This window comes from Hyaena hyaena, unplaced genomic scaffold (genome assembly GCF_003009895.1).
Source record: "Hyaena hyaena isolate Hyena2069 unplaced genomic scaffold, ASM300989v1 scaffold_82, whole genome shotgun sequence".
Taxonomy (NCBI): Eukaryota; Metazoa; Chordata; class Mammalia; order Carnivora; family Hyaenidae; genus Hyaena; species Hyaena hyaena.
This window is the reverse complement of record NW_024080713.1, coordinates 2,678,808-2,695,620: the sequence shown is the minus strand read 5'-3', so window position 1 is coordinate 2,695,620 and position 16,813 is coordinate 2,678,808. Positions and strand designations below refer to the sequence as shown.

At 37.1% G+C, this 16,813-nt stretch overlaps 1 protein-coding gene across 2 annotated transcripts in view; it reads left to right on the top strand.

The window, feature by feature from the left end:
• BRAF (B-Raf proto-oncogene, serine/threonine kinase) overlaps positions 1-16,813 on the top strand; it is a 160,645-nt gene that overhangs the window by 95,243 nt on the left and 48,589 nt on the right. For both annotated transcript variants that reach the window (XM_039233982.1, XM_039233983.1), the window contains exons 7-10: positions 252-371; positions 5,017-5,176; positions 12,776-12,812; positions 16,666-16,802. In XM_039233982.1, coding sequence (XP_039089913.1) covers positions 252-371; positions 5,017-5,176; positions 12,776-12,812; positions 16,666-16,802 — 454 coding nt within the window. The remainder of the gene's footprint in view (positions 1-251; positions 372-5,016; positions 5,177-12,775; positions 12,813-16,665; positions 16,803-16,813) is intronic.

Genomic DNA, 16,813 nt, shown 5'->3' with positions numbered 1-16,813 from the left:
CCCTCTAATATATAGAAATTTGCTAGATAGAATTAGTTCTAGATTATAAGTTTGCCTTTTAAAGTACAATATAATTTTTTTAAATAAGCCTTTAGGCAAAAATATGACTAATTATTTTTAACAGTCATTTGTGAAAATGGAATTTGATCTCAAATATTTCTGTTCACTCTATAATGTATTCTGATGTGTGAAGCTTCTGGGTTTTGCACAAGTTAGGTTTGTTTTGTTTTGTTTTTGTTTTTGCCTCACAGTTTGCTGTTTGTCTCCAAGTTCTTTGAACACCACCCAATACCACAGGAGGAGGCCTCCATAGCAGAGACCGCCCTTACATCTGGGTCATCCCCTTCTGCCCCCCCCTCCGACTCTACTGGGTATGATTTGACTCCTGCTTTTCAATGACAATGCTATTTGAGCTGGTTTCTTTGGATCTTTTGGTTAATTATAAGGCTTTCCAACACTTGGACTGTTAAATTAAGGATTTTTCTCCAGGTAAATTATCTTACCACATCAGGGAAATATGTACATGCATTCAGTACAGACGCATGGGGTTAAAACTGACATGGACTGTTTCAGGACCAGCCTTGAAAAAAAAAATCAAGCAACAGATCATTTAGAGCCCCTGCCATTTGCTCATCACTTTACTAGGTAATATCAAATATAGAAGTCTGTGATTTCCATTTAGAAAAGTAGCATTAAACCAATGAGACAATGGCAGACAATTTAAAAATAGTCTGCAACTTATGACATAATATTTTAAATGATGTGAGAAGGACATAAATGTTATCATGTTTACTGCAGAAGGGAAGAATAGTGAGTATATAGTCAAGAACATTTAATGAAGAAATGGGATATGAATTCAAGAGTCTGGATGAGCCCAGGGAATAAAAAGCATGATGAGGGGTGGTAGGGTGGTAGGGAGAAATAGCACAAACCAAGGGGATGGGATGGTAGATTTGAGAGTGAATAGAGGCTAATCTAAGTTGAGAAGTAACATGTGTAAAACCAGATAGTGAAGAGTGTTCAAATTCAGACTAGAATTTAGGCTTAAAACTTAACACAAGAGGGGGGAAAAGTAAAGGTTTTTGAGGAGAGAACTAGCCTGGTCAAAATGATTTTAAGGAAAGAATCTCTACATAGCAGTGATAGGTAGATTGACAGAAATGTCTAGGGTGAAGAAGGCCAACTCACATGTTGTTCATAGTGAAGACAGTGAGTGGCAGTAAAGACTTGAACCGGGCTGGTGGCAAGGTGGAGAAGGGCTAGATATGCACACAGTGTAAAGGAAAAAATTAATAGTATTATTAGGTGTGGAGGATAAATGAGAAAACTGACTTTGAAGAGGATACCAAGGCATCATATATTCAAGGTTCATAGTAGGAAAAAAAAGAGAAAAAAGATGATGAGTTTAATAGATATTAGTATTTTGGAGAATTTGTTACATTGGTTAGCATACTCTACCTGATGGATTTGAGGCAGAATAAATTATGCTGTATTTGGAAGCATATGGTTAAAAAAAAAAAGTCCCCACATGGCATTCTCTTCTATAACACTCCAGAGATAATTAGTTAAGATCAGAAATTTGAACCCTACTTCCTTCCTCTCTTCACAAGGTAAGGCTATCTTTCTACCTAGAGAGAGAAAAAAAAATAAGTGGATAATCCCAAGAGACCTGTAATTTTACAAAGCCAATCTTTCTAGAGGTCTCATAGGCTAGAAAATTTAGTAAAGATTTGTATTAAGGACTGTATATTTTTTATTTACTTTGGAACTCTAGAAAATGCGGCCACTTACTTATTTACTCAGTCAGTCAGTTGGGCTGTACCAGTCCCCTGCTCTAGCACAGTCATGTTATTCCTGCTGTCTCTATCATTAGTTTTACGCACCTGTGTCTTCCTTAGGAGATCTAAGTGTTATTGTTTGTTTTGATTTTTAATTAATCTGCTGGTGATGGCATTTGCTCCTGACAGGTTCTATAGACCATGATGCCTTTCCAGTGGCAGGTCCTAGTTCTGTGAGCAGAGTTACAGGAACACCTTAATGAAACTAACTTGGCTTCCCTGAAGGTTCATAATGATAGTCATCCAGAACAGGTGCCTTCCCGTGTAGGGGTGCTGTTTTAAAATTGAGAAACCATTTGCTATGCCATGAATATTTTATTTATAACTAAATTGAAGTACATTCTAATCTTGAGCACATGATAAAAAAGATGTCCAAACTTTTGTTTTCCTGATTCTCTTAAGTCATGAGTGTCTGTATGTGCCTGTGAGAAGATAGGAACCAATACAGAATAGGTTCTGTATTGCTATTCTTTTGCATTTTGTTAATAGTCTTGGTAATAATTCTAGTGTTCACAAAGCACGTAGAATAATGGACATAACCAAGACATTGGAGAAGTGATACATTGCCCAGTTTTGAATTAAAAGTTAGAAGTACATCCTTTTCTGTTTTTTAAAAATGCTATGGAATGTGTGAATGTATAAAAAGTCAGCATTTTAAAATTTACATATTGCTGGGGTACCTGGGTGGCTCAGTTGGTTAAGTGACCAACTCTTGGATTCAGCTCAGGTCATGATCTCACAATTTGTGGGTTCTAGCCCCACATCAGGCTCTGCACTGGCAGTGTGGGGTCTGCTTCAGATTCTCTGTCTCTTCCTTTCTCTCTCCCACCCCCCTTGCTCGTACTCTGTTTCTCTCAAAATAAATAAATAAATAAATAAGCTTATAAGTAAATAAAATATACATATTGCTGAACAGAAGGAGTCACCTTGCTTCAAAACTTTGAAAACTTTTAATATATTTTTTTTTATGTTTGTTTATTTTTGAGAGGGGTTGGGGGAGGCAGAGAGAGAAGGAGACATAGGATCTGAAATAGGCTCTGGGCTGACAGCAGAGAGCCTGATACTGGATTCAAACTCAGGAACTGTGAGATTATGACCTGAGCTGAAGTCAGTCACTAAACCAACTGAGCCATCCAAGTGCCCCAAAACTTTCAATATTTTTTTCTTTTTTAATATTTATTTATTTTTGAGAGAGAGACTGAGTATGAGCGTGGGAGGAGCAGAGGGTGAGGGAGGCACAGAATCTGAAGCAGGCTCCAGGCTCTGAGCCGTCAGCACAAAGCCTAATGCAGGGCTCAGACCCATGAATTGCAAGATCATGACCTGAGCCAAAGGTGAACACTTAACCAACTGAGCTATTCAGGCTTTAATTTCTTTAATGTTAAAGAATATTAAAATATTAAGAATATTTTTCTAATATTCTTAAAATATTCTTAATATTTTAATAAATTATTCTTAATATTTTAATATTCTTTAAAAAACAAACTTTGTTTTTTAATGTTTGTTTATTTTTGAGAGAGAGAGAGAGAGAGAGACAGTGTGAGAGGGAAAGGGCAGAGAGAGAGGGAGACAGAATCCAAAGCAGGCTCCAGGCTCCAAGCTGTCAGCACAGAGCCCAGTGCAGGCCTTGAACTCAGAAACCATGAGATCATGACCTGAGCCAAAGTCGGACACTCAACCGGCTGAGCCACCTAGGTTTTTAATATTCTAGATTGAAAATGAGATCTAAACTAAGTGGTAATTTGCTGAAGAGTGTTAGAGGTAAATTTTTCTTAATTTTTAACCTGGAACTGCTTTAAAGAGATCTGGAGCAAGATAGTTGGAAGTGTCATCAGGAGAAAGCCCGTTTGCTGGCAGCCAGCATACTTGACCGGGTATGAATTGCCTTGGTCCAGGTAAAGACGTCCCAGTGTGGAAACTCCATGTTTTGAGTCCCCAGAAATGATGAGAGTTATAGATACACTGGTTTACAGTAACGAGAATTAGAAAAGACTGAATCGAAATTCCAGGTAACTCATTTCCATGAGAAATATAGCTGTTGTTTAGACCAAAGTTCTTGTGTTGGGTGAACCAACGCGCATTGCACTTTTGGGAGATATTTGTGAAAAACCACGTTATAATCCAAAGATTGCTTTTGTTAAAATCCAAAGATTGCATGGGATTCGCACATGGCTCAGGGGCGCCTGGGTGGCTCAGTTGGTTCATCACCCAGCTCTTGATTTTGGCCCAGGTCGTGGTCTCATAGTTCATAAGATCAAGCCCCATGCCGGGCTCTGCCTGACAGAGTGGAGACTGCTAGGTATTCTCTCTCTCTCTGCCCCTTTTCCGTTTGTGCTTTCTTTCTCATTCTCAAAATAAACTGGAGCGCCTGGGTGGCTCAGTCTGTTAAGCATCCAACTTCGGCTCAGGTCATGATCTCATGGTTCGTGGGTTCCAGCCCCGCGTCGGGCTCTGTGCTGACAGCTAGCTCAGAGCCTGGAGCCTGTTTCAGATTCTGTATCTTCCTCTCTCTCTGACGCTCCCCTGCTCACTCTGTCTCTCTCTTTCTCTCTCTGAAATAAATAAAACATCTTTTAAAAAGTTAAAATGTAAGAGATTGACACTATAAGGATCATTTTTTGGGTTTGCAAATGGTCTTTTGCTATTCAAGATTTTAATTCAACTCTGTAAAGCAACAGGTACATCTTTGAGGTCTTGAAATCCACAGGTGTATTTTCAAAATATAATTTTCCAATACTTTCCACAAAAATTCCATTTTAGTAACTTCAGCTATTAAGAAATGGCAAAGGTAGAAAAAAATAGCAGATATTATTCAGTCAGTCTCTAGTATCTAACATCTACAGATTTTTGTGTAATTTTAAAGAGTTTCTTTAGCTGATTAACCACAGGTAATTTCTAGCCATTTGTAGGTTACCCTGGAGTTCTTGGGTAGGAATCATTGTTCTTATCATTGATAGTCCCTGGAGGGTCTGCTTCAGCAAAAGTAGCTTTTCAGTATTAATTATGGGCATATATTAGTTTTTTAAACACCATTACTGCGGGTTTTTAATGTAGCAGTTTTATTGGATTTTTATTAGAGAATATAAAAACAAGGGAATCTTTAGAGCACCCATCTTTTATGTTTTTATCTCTGTAAAGTTGCTCTAAATCTTATCTTTCAATGACTTGATTTTTCCAGGCCCCAAATTCTCACCAGTCCGTCTCCTTCAAAATCCATTCCAATTCCACAGCCTTTCCGACCAGCAGATGAAGATCATCGAAATCAATTTGGACAACGAGACCGGTCCTCATCAGCTCCAAATGTGCATATAAATACAATAGAACCTGTCAATATTGATGTAAGTATCCAGCATTGTTAGAACTAAAAAATTCAATTATATTTCTTTTTCTGCTACGTTTATAGTCAAGATCAGAAATAAGTGCCATCTTTCATGTGTCACAGTTATTAAGTGATAGACTTCGTGAATTAGTGATCAGAAAAACCTTGTCATCTTCTCTGATGGCATTAACTACCTAACTGATGCCCAATTATGGAGTTGTTTGGATTTTTTTTCCTTAGAACATTGTTTCTGCAAAAGTCTTAACTTCATTTATTTAACAGATAATCCCTTGGCCATTTTTTCTATTTAGATCAATTTGAAATCTTTATCTAAATTTCTAAAAGTACAATTGAGTTAAATAACCCTTTAGGACTAATCATTTATGTATGAGACATGCAAAGCTACTTTTTACCTTCCTTACTTTTTTTTTAAATGTTTAGTTTTGAGAGAGTGTGTGTGATGGGGGAGGGGCAGAGAAAGAGAGACACAGGATCTAAGTTGACTCCATGCTGTCAGCACAGAGCTCAGTGTGGGATGTGGGACTTGAACTCACTAACTTTGAGATCATGACCTGAGCAGATATCAGATGCTTCACTGACTGAGCCATCCAGGCACCCCTACCTTCCTTACTTTTTTGACTATACCATTATAATCCCACCTCTCTACACATCTTGAATTTTTGCATATTCTTTTATGTAAAGTTGCTCATTAAGGTGTTTTTTTTTTTAATTTTTTAACATTTATTTTTGAGAGAGAGTCAGAGCATGAGCAGGAAAAGGCGCAGAGAGAGAGGGAGACAGAATAGGAAGCCGGCCCCAGGCTCTGATCTGTCAGCACAGAGCCTGACAGCAGGGCTTGTACTCACAAACCTCGAGGTCGGATGTTTAACTGACTGAGCCACCCAGGTGCCCTGTTTCTCATTAAGGTTTAATCATTCATTTAAAAAAATATATATCTTCTCTTGTTTCATCATCATATATTGTAATCTCACCCCTTCAATTATTTTAGCCACCTTCTGGTTGGTCACTCTTGATGTTTTACTTTTCCAGTTTATCTGGCACACTGGAACTTAACTATGTATGTTCGTGTTGCTACTTCATTTAGATCTTTTTGGCAGCAGAAACCATTCCTAATATTAGTTTCCTTGATCTTGTCTTAGAATTATATACCTAATTTGTCATCAAAAAATACTTGTTTTGTTAAAAGGGTAGAAGATGAAACAGGAAGACTGGGGATCAACAAGATTTTCTCAAAGGACCAGATAGTAAATATTTTAGGCTTGTGGGTCATATGATTTCTGATGACAGCTGTTGAACTTTGTCATTGTAGCATGAAAGCAGAGATAATACCTTATACACAAATGAGTGAGGCTTTATTCTCATAAAACTTTATTTACAAAAGAGTCCAGTAATTGAGTTACAGAAGAGAGGATCTGCTCTTGCCACCTGCACTGTGGTGGGCTGGGGGCTCCTGATCTTGGAATTAGTGTCACTTCTCCCAGCATTTGTGCTTTCAGATGAAGAGTGTAGCTTATCCTTACTCTCTGTGATAAGCAGCAAAACAGAAAATCCACCAAGTTTGTTTGCCTTGGAAACTAATTCTATTTAAAAAGGAAGTTAAAACTCTTTCCTTACATAAACAGGGTACTAGAGTTAGTGAGGTGGCTGTGTGTGTGTCAGACGATAGGAGTTATTCTCATCATACAGGCATTCATTATATGAGTCTTCATAGTTACATAAAGTTGAGTAGAGAAGCAAAAATTTTCCTAACAGGAAAATATTCACTTACTAACAGACTACTTTAATATTAGTCCCCACTCAGACATCCTTCCCCATCTAATTCCAGTTTGCATTCCAACCCCCATACATCATTATCCAACATGTCAATGAAAATATAATGCAAATTGATTGCAAATCTGGCAAAAAAAAAAAAAAAAAGGTTTAAGGATTTTATAAAGATAGTGAAAAATGACTTTGAGACCTACTGAAATTACAAAAAGCCATTGAAAAATAAGGATATAGTAGAATTAAATTAGTCCAGTTAACAATAGAAGAGAAAAGATCCATAGAGATGACAATATAATAGGTTCTTCAAATGAAAATGATTTAAATATCAAAGGATTGATAGAGGCCCTTCAGGGAATTGATGAAGCCCTCTAAAATTTTTATAAAAATGATTATGCTTGTTATATAAAAGATGAATATGAAATCGAGGATTTTAGTTGGTGCTATAACTTTCATATTGTGAACAACAAAAAACTTGATTCCTGTGTTCTAAGAATGAGTATATTGAAATTATAACTTAAAAGTTATTAAATATAAAAGAAAATCTTTATTATAAATTTTAATCTCATTTTTCAAGATAAGCTTCCAAATTACAGACTTTCTTCCCACTTTTTACTATGAGATTTTTTTCTCTATTTTTGTTGGATTTATTATAAATGGTCTTTGCCTAATATCTATTTTTTTCAATTAATAAGGTCTAGCTAAGCCTGAATACAAAGGAAGAAAATAGTAAAAGAGGGAAATATGGGAATAATGAGATTGTGAAATAAGCAGTCAAATCTTATTTCTAAATTAGATCTATTTTCATTATGTTCAAAATTGTAGCCATCTTGGGACACCTGGGTGGCTCAGTCCAGTTAAGCTTTTGACTCTTGATTTCAGATCAATCGGTCATGATTTCACGGTTTGTGAGTTTGAGCCCCTGTGTTGGGCTCTCTCCTGTCAGCGTGGAGCCTGCTTGGGATTCCTTCTCTCTCCCTCCCTCTCTCTTTCTGTCCCTACCCTATCTCGAAATAAATAAATAAACTTTGTTTTTATATTGTAGCCATTTTTACTTTCAGTACTAACATCGTTTTAGACTGTTTCCCTCTAGACTTTTCCTCTTAGTGTTACTGTTCTGTTCTCTGAGACTTGAATATTTGGGGTGTCATCTTTATGTCTTGCCTTTTCTTCCTTCCCTTTAACCAAATAGTCGTGAAGATATCACCTTTTTCTTTTGGTAATGCATCTCAAATTTCTTCTCTTTACTACCACCCTCTGGGCCCATATTTCTTCATTTGAATTACTTATTAATCTCCTAAATGGATTTCCTGCCATTGGTTTCTCTCTATCCATTTCCATTCTTTATGTTAGTGTCAGAATAAAACCTCTGTCGTCATCTGTTTCCTTGTTCCAAAACTTTCATTGACTTCCATTGATTAGAAGATAATATATAAATGCTTCAGCATTTTCATTCAATTACAGTCATTTCATTCAGATCTAAGCACTATTTATTATTTATCCTAGTAAATAAGTTTTTTTAAGCTCATTTTTGACATATTTGGCAATGCTGACTCTGGGATAGGCACTGTCAGAATTGGGAATTAAAGATGAATTAGCACATGGTCTAATGGATGAATCAGACATATAAATAGATGCAAAAATATATAGTGGTAGTTTATAGAAAAGGGTGATAATTCTATATACAACAAAGTAGAGTTTATCACCCTATTTAATAGAGAAAGGACAACATTGAAGCCACATTGTAAAAGATGAATACGTAGGCGTTTAGTAAGTTCAGTAGGTGGGGGTTTTAAGAAGAAAGGGCATTTGTGGGGCGCCTAGGTGGCTTAGTCAGTTAAGCGTCCGACTTTCGCTTAGGTCATGATCTCGCGGTTCATGGGTTCGAGCCCCGCGTCGGGCTCTGTGCTGACTGCCAGCTCAGAGCCTGGAGCCTATTTCAGAGTCTGTATCTCCCTCTCTCTCTGAACCTCCCCTGCTCATGCTGTCTCTCTCTCTCTCTCTTAGAAATAAATAAAAATATAAAAAAAAGAAGAAGAAGAAGAAAGGGCATTTGTTAAGGAAATAGTACATGCAAAAATATGGAAGTTACCTTTACCTGGGGTGTAATTAATAATGGACATTGTAGGAGTTTCCGGTTTAGGAGAAGGGTAGGGATTACTAGAAGACAAAACTATGTGGGTAGAGTCCATACTGAAAGGCATTGTCAGGTCTTAGGGTTTCTGTAGTAGCTGGTAGTAGGGAATCTGAAAAACTTTTGAGTGGGAGAGAAAGTGCTCAGCTCTATATTTTAGAAGAATCTTTTGAATTCGTGAGAGATTTGGAAGGCAAGACTGTTAGGAATGGTATCAAGAATGGCTACTGTTAATGAATGCCTACTATACGCCAAGTACTATATACTACGTGTTTTACATAAATTTTCTTAAGTTTATTTATTTTGAGAGAAACAGAGATAGCATGAGTCTGGGAGGGGCAGAGAGAGAGAGACAGACAGAGAGTCCCAAGCTGGCTCTACACTGTCAGTGCAGGGCCCGATTTGAGTCTCAAACTCATGGAACCCAAGATCATGACCTGACCTGAAACAAAGAATTGGGTGCTTAACCAACTAAGGCACGCAGGCTCCCCTACATAAATTTTCTTAGTGTGTCCTCATAAACACTCATGGGTTAATTGCTATTTTTATCCTTGTTTTACTGTTGAGAAAATTCGATTTGGGGAGGTTAAGAAACTTACCCAAGATCACGTTGCTGATAAATGACTGAAATGGGGTAAAACCTGGTCTTTCCTATTTATGTTTAACCACTGTTGTGTACAGTAGTAGAAAGTGGTGAAAGAGACGAGATGCAGAAGATAATGCCCACACTTCTCTGGCTTGGGTAAATAGATGGTGTTCATTCCATTCTTTAGGATAGGAAATACCAAAGGAAGAAGCACAGGCTTGTAGAAATGAAAATGGTAACTTTTATTTTGGACATACTGACATTAAGCTGTCTGAGGAGCTTTACTGGTTTAGAAGTCTAGTGGCAGTTGAATATAAGGAATGCGAGTAGAGATAGAGATTTTGGAATAATTCGCATATTTCTAATTGGAATAATTAGCATATTTCTTAGTAGTATATGATACTACTCAAAGAGTACATACATGTAAATTGAAACGAAGGTAGAATGTGCAATCCCACTGCATATTATTAACATTTTGAGGTCCAGGCAGAGACTGTCATTTTCTGTCTCTTTTATAGGCTCCTCTTCCTAAGTCTAACTTCACATAGATAAGAGAGAGTATTGTTGCTCCAAAGGGCAGAAAGGGAATTCAAGAATGCTGACAGAGTTGATGTTAGTTGCCATTGAGACTCACATGTGATAAGGACTGAAAATGACTATTGGACAATTTAAATGTCATTTTGACTTCACTGAGAGCTGTTTTAGAGGGCCAGTGGAAGAGAGCAAGGCTGGCAAAGATGTGGGGTTAATTGTCCATTTTTTGTTTTTTGTTTTTTAATTTTTAAAAATTTATTTCTGAGAGAGAGAGAGAGAGCGTGAGCAGGAGAGGGTCAGAGAGAAGGAGATACAGAATCTGAAGCAGGCTCCAGCCTCTGAGCTAGCTGTCAGCACAGAGCCTGAAGCAGGGCTTGAACCCACGAACTATGAGATCATGACCTGAGCTGAAGTCGGACGCTTAACCAACTGAGCCACCCAGGCGCCCCTAAGTGTCCATTTTGAGAAGATTGGCTCTCAAGGAATAATGAAGGAGCCATAGATTAAAACAGGGTTGAAGGACAGTTGTTTCTAATGTGAGATTCTTCAGCATATTTGTAACTTGCGGGGAAGAAGCAAGTGAAGAGAGAGGTTGAAAACACCAAGAGAAGGAATAATTGATATAGTCAAGTTCCTGAACATGGAAATGATATTCCTTAGAGGCTCTGAGGAATTAGAGATGGACATAGCTCGCTCCGCAGCTCTTTACAGGCTGTTTGACGTTTGGCAAATGCCTTAACCTTGAAGCTAGCAGTGTCTACCACTTTTGTTGGTTTAAAAATGTTTATTATGCCTTGCACATAGTAAGAATTCAGAGATTATAGCTAACATTACTGTGGAAATATTTGTTAATATAGGGACAGGCTTCTGTTTCCTCTGTCAGGCTAAAGAGATAAAAGTAACAAAAGGAACTAAAGGAGATGAGGGAGAGTTTGAAATAGCCAGTATTGGAATACTAGAAGATCCTCTTTAACCTAGAGCAAATGAAAAGATTGTCAAGGAGCGTTAAGAACAGATTGAGAAATAGAAGTTTATGGTGTTATTAGCAGTAAGAATGGAGAAAGCCAGGGGTGGCTGATCCTAGTTGTAGGGAGTCACAGGGTTCGTGCAGCAAAAAGGAATGGGATGTGGCACTTCTGCCTTTGTCTTGTGGTTCTTTCTGTCTAGAACTTTGCCTGTGGGACATCTGGGTGGTTCAGATCTTGATCTCAGGGTCATGAGTTCAAGCTCCGTGTTGTGCTCCAAGCTGGGCGTGGAGCCTATTTTAAAAAAATGTAAACGGTCCTCTGCTTCTTTCCCCGCTACATTCCTATCTAGGCCAATTCGTAGCTCTTCTCTTGAAATGCTTCACCAGTGCTCAAGTCTTACAATTCTTTATCCTCTGAACTCACGTAACACTAAGAATCTTTTCACCCATACTATTTATTTGACAATTAACTAAGCATCTTTGGTGCCTCTTTTATTGTTTTCTTAAGCTATTTCTCTTATTTCATTTCCATGTTTGTACGTCTTTCTTCCACTTAGATTACAAGTTCTCAAGAACACAGAAAGTTAGGGAGACCACAAGGATTTTATATTTATTGGTAGCCACGCACCCCCTAACACCTAGCACCTTGTTGGCAGATGTATGAGTATTTGTTGGCTATTCGTAGAAGACATCAAAGGTTTTATATAAAACATTGGACATGATAGAAATGCATCTGTAAAAAATTTACTCTATAAACAAAAAGTTGCCTGTTTGCAAAGTGTCTTTGAGCCTGTTTAGAGACATTTGGGGCCATTCAATTCCTCCTATTTAAACTGGGCAAACATACTAAGTTCTACCTATCAATGTCCAAAGTGCCTCCCGTTGCCAGTAGACTTTTCCCTCTCCACCCCCCAATATTGTCTGTTGTGAAAAGATGTTTTATTAATAAAGAAAAACTTTAACAAAACCCTTGTTAGAGCAATTTTTATTTTTTCCCTTCTAGTGTTTCCTTATGCAGCTGTATTTTGATTGTAATCAATGTACATTTAATTTTATTATATTGTAAACATGTTTCACAATATAAGCTTCATACTTATTTCAGTAGCTACAGAATACTTACGAAACTGATGTACCATAACTTACTTAACTAAAATGTCATATGTCTATATTAGGGAAATAATTATTTCTGATCTTTTAGTATGATGGATAATGCTACACTGAACATCTTTATGCATATTATTTTTTTCTTCTGAATTATTTCCTTAGGAAAAATTCCCAGAAGTGGAATTACAAGATCAAAGGGTATGAACATTTTATGGCTGTTAATATGTGCCAGTAGAATTAAGAGCTGATGCAGCCATTGGTTTTGAAAGACCTGAAATGGATTTCAGCATTTGATCAGGACTAATAATCCCTTTGATATAGAGTTATGTTGGCAAGTGCTTCAAAATGTTTATCTTCTAATGTTCAGTAATTTCGTATTCATTTATGAAGTAACTGACAGGTGTAATGTTAAATTAACCTTTCTCTTAATGGTTAGTGGAAAGTTCAGTGTTGTTATTACCTTCTTACCATATGCTTTGAATAAATATCCATTACTGTTTATTTGTAGGACTTGATTAGAGACCAGGGGTTTCGTAGTGATGGAGGTAAGTAGTGATTTCAGTTTAAAAAACAATCGGGGAAAATGCAATTGCTTTGCTGCTTGTCTCCTTTATATTTGCTTCTTTCATGAAACACAGATATAGAGAAAAATGTGTAGGCAAACCCCCAAAATGTTTTTTGGTTTTCTTTATTATTTATCATTTATCTCTAATAAAAATTTAACTGATTTATAAGATGAGTAGATAAAAAGAGAGGACACAAAAGGGAGTCTTTACATACAATCTACAATTTTAAAATGTTGTTATCCTCAAAAAGAGATCATCAGTATTTTACCCACCTTACTGATTCCTAACCATCTCCAAAACTAGAGATGCTAAATTCCCCTTGGGAGCCTTCAGCTATTACCGCTAATACTTAGTAATTAAGCTTAGGATCAGTTAACACTTGATTTTCCTAAATCATTCTTGGGAAGAATCCCTTACATTGTCTGTCACAACTTCTCAGTTTGTTAGACATTGTCAGCCTCTTCAGCTTTCTGGAAGGGTTTGGAATGTACATTATATGAAATGGACCCTTATAGAAAGCCTGTTGTCTTCTTATTAGTCCAGTAAATAAAATAAGTAAATGAGAAATTGAATGGAGATTTCTTCATCAGATGTTCACTCTAGCACTCTGAAAAGTGGAGACATAAGAAAACATTGCTTACTTTTTAAGTAAGATTCTACCTCTCTACAATGTTTTCCAAGAAAGGATATTTGAAACTATCTTGAAGATTTCTTCCAGGTGGTCCTCTGTGCTTACTTTTTCAGCTGTTTTCTCTCTAATAAAGAGGACCTGTAACACCTGTTTATCTTGTTGAGCGTCCGTCTCCTCACTGTGACCTGCTTTATCTTCAAAATATCTAAACCCAGACTTTTAAAGATACTTTATATTGAATAAATATTGTATAAACCATCTTTTGTTAAGTTTCTCTATACCTGTGAACCTGCCACAATGAAAACCCTGCATTGTATTCTGGACTTAGTATTCATTATAGCATGTAGTTTCAAAAGCTGTGGTTGCTTTCCATTTGTTTTTCCATGAATCCACCAATTAATGTTGCTGCCGGTTTGACTTTCATATGTCTTAATAACTGTGGCTTCTGACAGTTTTGCCCGGTACATCCAGCATTTAAATGTTGCCATCATGTTAGCATCACAAAGTTAAAATAATCATAAAAACTACCTGCTTAGAGTTCCAAGAATCAAATGACATTTCTTTTCCTTTTTACGAGTCACTTTATAAAAAGTCATTGGGATTTTATGAAAACAGCAGATATTTTAGACATCCAGGATATTTTTGTGAAGCAGGCTTCAACTCATTTACTCCCACGACTTCTTTCATTTCTTCTGTGTGTCTGTCTTCCTGTGTTTGCCTGCCCCTCTCTTTCTCTTCTAACAGCCCCTTTGAGCCAGCTGATGCGTGGTCTTCGGAAATACCAATCCCGGACTCCCAGTCCCCTCCTACATTCTGTCCCCAGTGAAATAGTGTTTGATTTTGAGCCTGGCCCAGTGTTCAGAGGTAGTTGGGCTCTTCTTTCTTGTTTTCACCCAAAGCAAATTCAATATAAACTATAAATACTGTTTGTGCCTCACTCTCACAGCGTGTGTTTGTAAGTGTGAGAGTTTTTAGTACTAAATTTCTGCTTGGCCTGGCTGAAATGCTCTGAATGTGCTTCTCACACATCTCACTACCACAAGCTTTTTGTATGCTGTCTGTCATAAATGTTTAAAAGCAAGAAAATTCTAAGCTGAGATGTCCATCTTGTTTTTTATTCTGTTACTTACTTTTTGGTCTTGATAACTTCTTAAACTCAATGGGTGGCAATAAATAATGTATTGGGGGGTGTCCCTCAATCTGAGTTATTTTTATTTTAATCCATTTAGGTAATAGCCTTCATGACTATTAATATATGTGATCGTTTTTGTGGTTTTTAATAAAGTGAAAATGGACACCCTAATTAGGAGATTTTGCTAGACTTTTGGCTTTAGTTTTCTATAATAGCAGTGTTCTTTTTTAAATGTAGGACATGTACATTTTATATCAAAGGTAGGAAGCCCTAAAAAAAGGTTTTTAATATATTTGGGGTACTTTTAGCATACTTCAGAAAATTTGAGGATTGCTACCTCTGTCCTCTAAGCCCTCACTTACACCCTACTACAAGGGGAGCACTATAGCAGTATGTCACTACTATTTCATAGTTAAAAACTGATTTCTTAAAGATTTAAGTCAAAATTCAAACAGGTAGTTTTAAAAAATTCTACTTAATGGCTTTTGCTAATGTCTGTTACTTACTCTAAAAGTAGTGGTGGTGGTTCAGATTGTTGCTGTCTCAGCCCAGCTGTTTCTCATGACATCCATAGGCTGGGCTAGAATTCCTACAGCACCGAGTAGAGTCATTGAAATAAATAATATGGTACATGATTGAGTAGATCAGAATTATGAGGCCTGAGCAAGCAGTTAAAGCTTTATGATGTTGATAATTACCAGTGGAAGGTAGAAAATGGATTATGCTCTAGTTACAGGCATCCCAGACCCCATTTCCTTTTAGAAAATTGCATATTAGATCAGGTACATTCTCCATGATGACATATGTGGTATTGATAGAATTCTATACAGTTTGAACATTTAAATGTAGACATTGCTCTTCTCCCTGCCACCAAATAGTAATCTTTTAAAAGAAAAAATTCTCTGGAGGTCTTTTTGTTCCATATCTGCAAATATTACTGGACATCTCAGCTCTACTTAGCTATATTCAGCCCTTACTAGAAGTCATTGCCCTGAACCCCTCTAAACCAGCTAAATGATTCTAGGATTTGCATTCAGTTGGCGTTTGGAAAAGTATGCAACCCTGCCTACCGAGTCTTTCAGTGTATCCACTGGACTCACTTGACTCCTAGAATATTTCCATTTGTAGCAGCTTTGCCAAGAGGCCATAGCTTGGCACTTACTTTTCTCTCACTTTATACCTGTAGAGATTTTTCAGAAAGTCATGAGAAACCTGCTTGGCTTTGTCTATGTACACTTTGTTAGGCAGGTAACAAGTCATCTCTGCGTGGTAGACTAGGAGTCCAGGAACCACTGAACTGAGCAATATTTCTAACTCTTAGATAGTATAGGATTTTTAAGGTTTTAGTGACTAATATCACAGAGCCAGATATTTTTAACATTACGGACATTATTATATGTTTCCGTTTGGGAGTTTCCATCTGAATTTATATTGATTGGCTGTTGAGGTAACATAAAATAGTTCCACGTTTATTTTTTATATAAGCTTTTAAATTGATATTACTTTTTTAAATCAAAGAAACAAAAACTTGGGAGTATTGTTTTAGTATTGTTCTCTTATTTTAGAAAGATTATTTTTCTTCCAGACTCTACACCAATAAGCAAAGCATCTGAAATCAGGTGTTTTGTTTATTTTTTTTAATGTTTTATTTATTTCTGAGAGAGAGAGCGCATGAACTGGGGAGGGTCAGAGAGAGGGGGAGGTACAGAATCTGAAGCAGGCTTCAGACTCTGAGCTAGCTGTCAGCACAGAGCCCGACGCGGGGCTCAAACCCACGAACCGTGAGATCATGACCTGAGCCGAAATCGGATGCTTAACCGACTGAGCCACCCAGGCACCCCTGAAATCAGATGTTTTAAAAGTCAGTAAATTGGTCAGAAAACTAAGATAAATTACAGTGCCAATCACCAAATGAGGCCCTTTTTTGTCCTATCATTTCCAAAAGATGTGTCTTTAAACCTCCATTGAATTTTGAAAAGAAGTGTAAATCTCTCCCCACCCTCTGCCCTCGGTAAATTAACATACTCGATCTTCCTTTAATAGATACATTTTTCATTTCACCAATTTAGGATCAACCACAGGCTTGTCTGCCACCCCCCCTGCCTCATTGCCGGGCTCGCTCACTAATGTGAAAGCATTACAGAAATCTCCAGGGCCTCAGCGGGAAAGGAAATCATCTTCATCTTCAGAAGATAGGAATCGAATGGTGAGAGTATA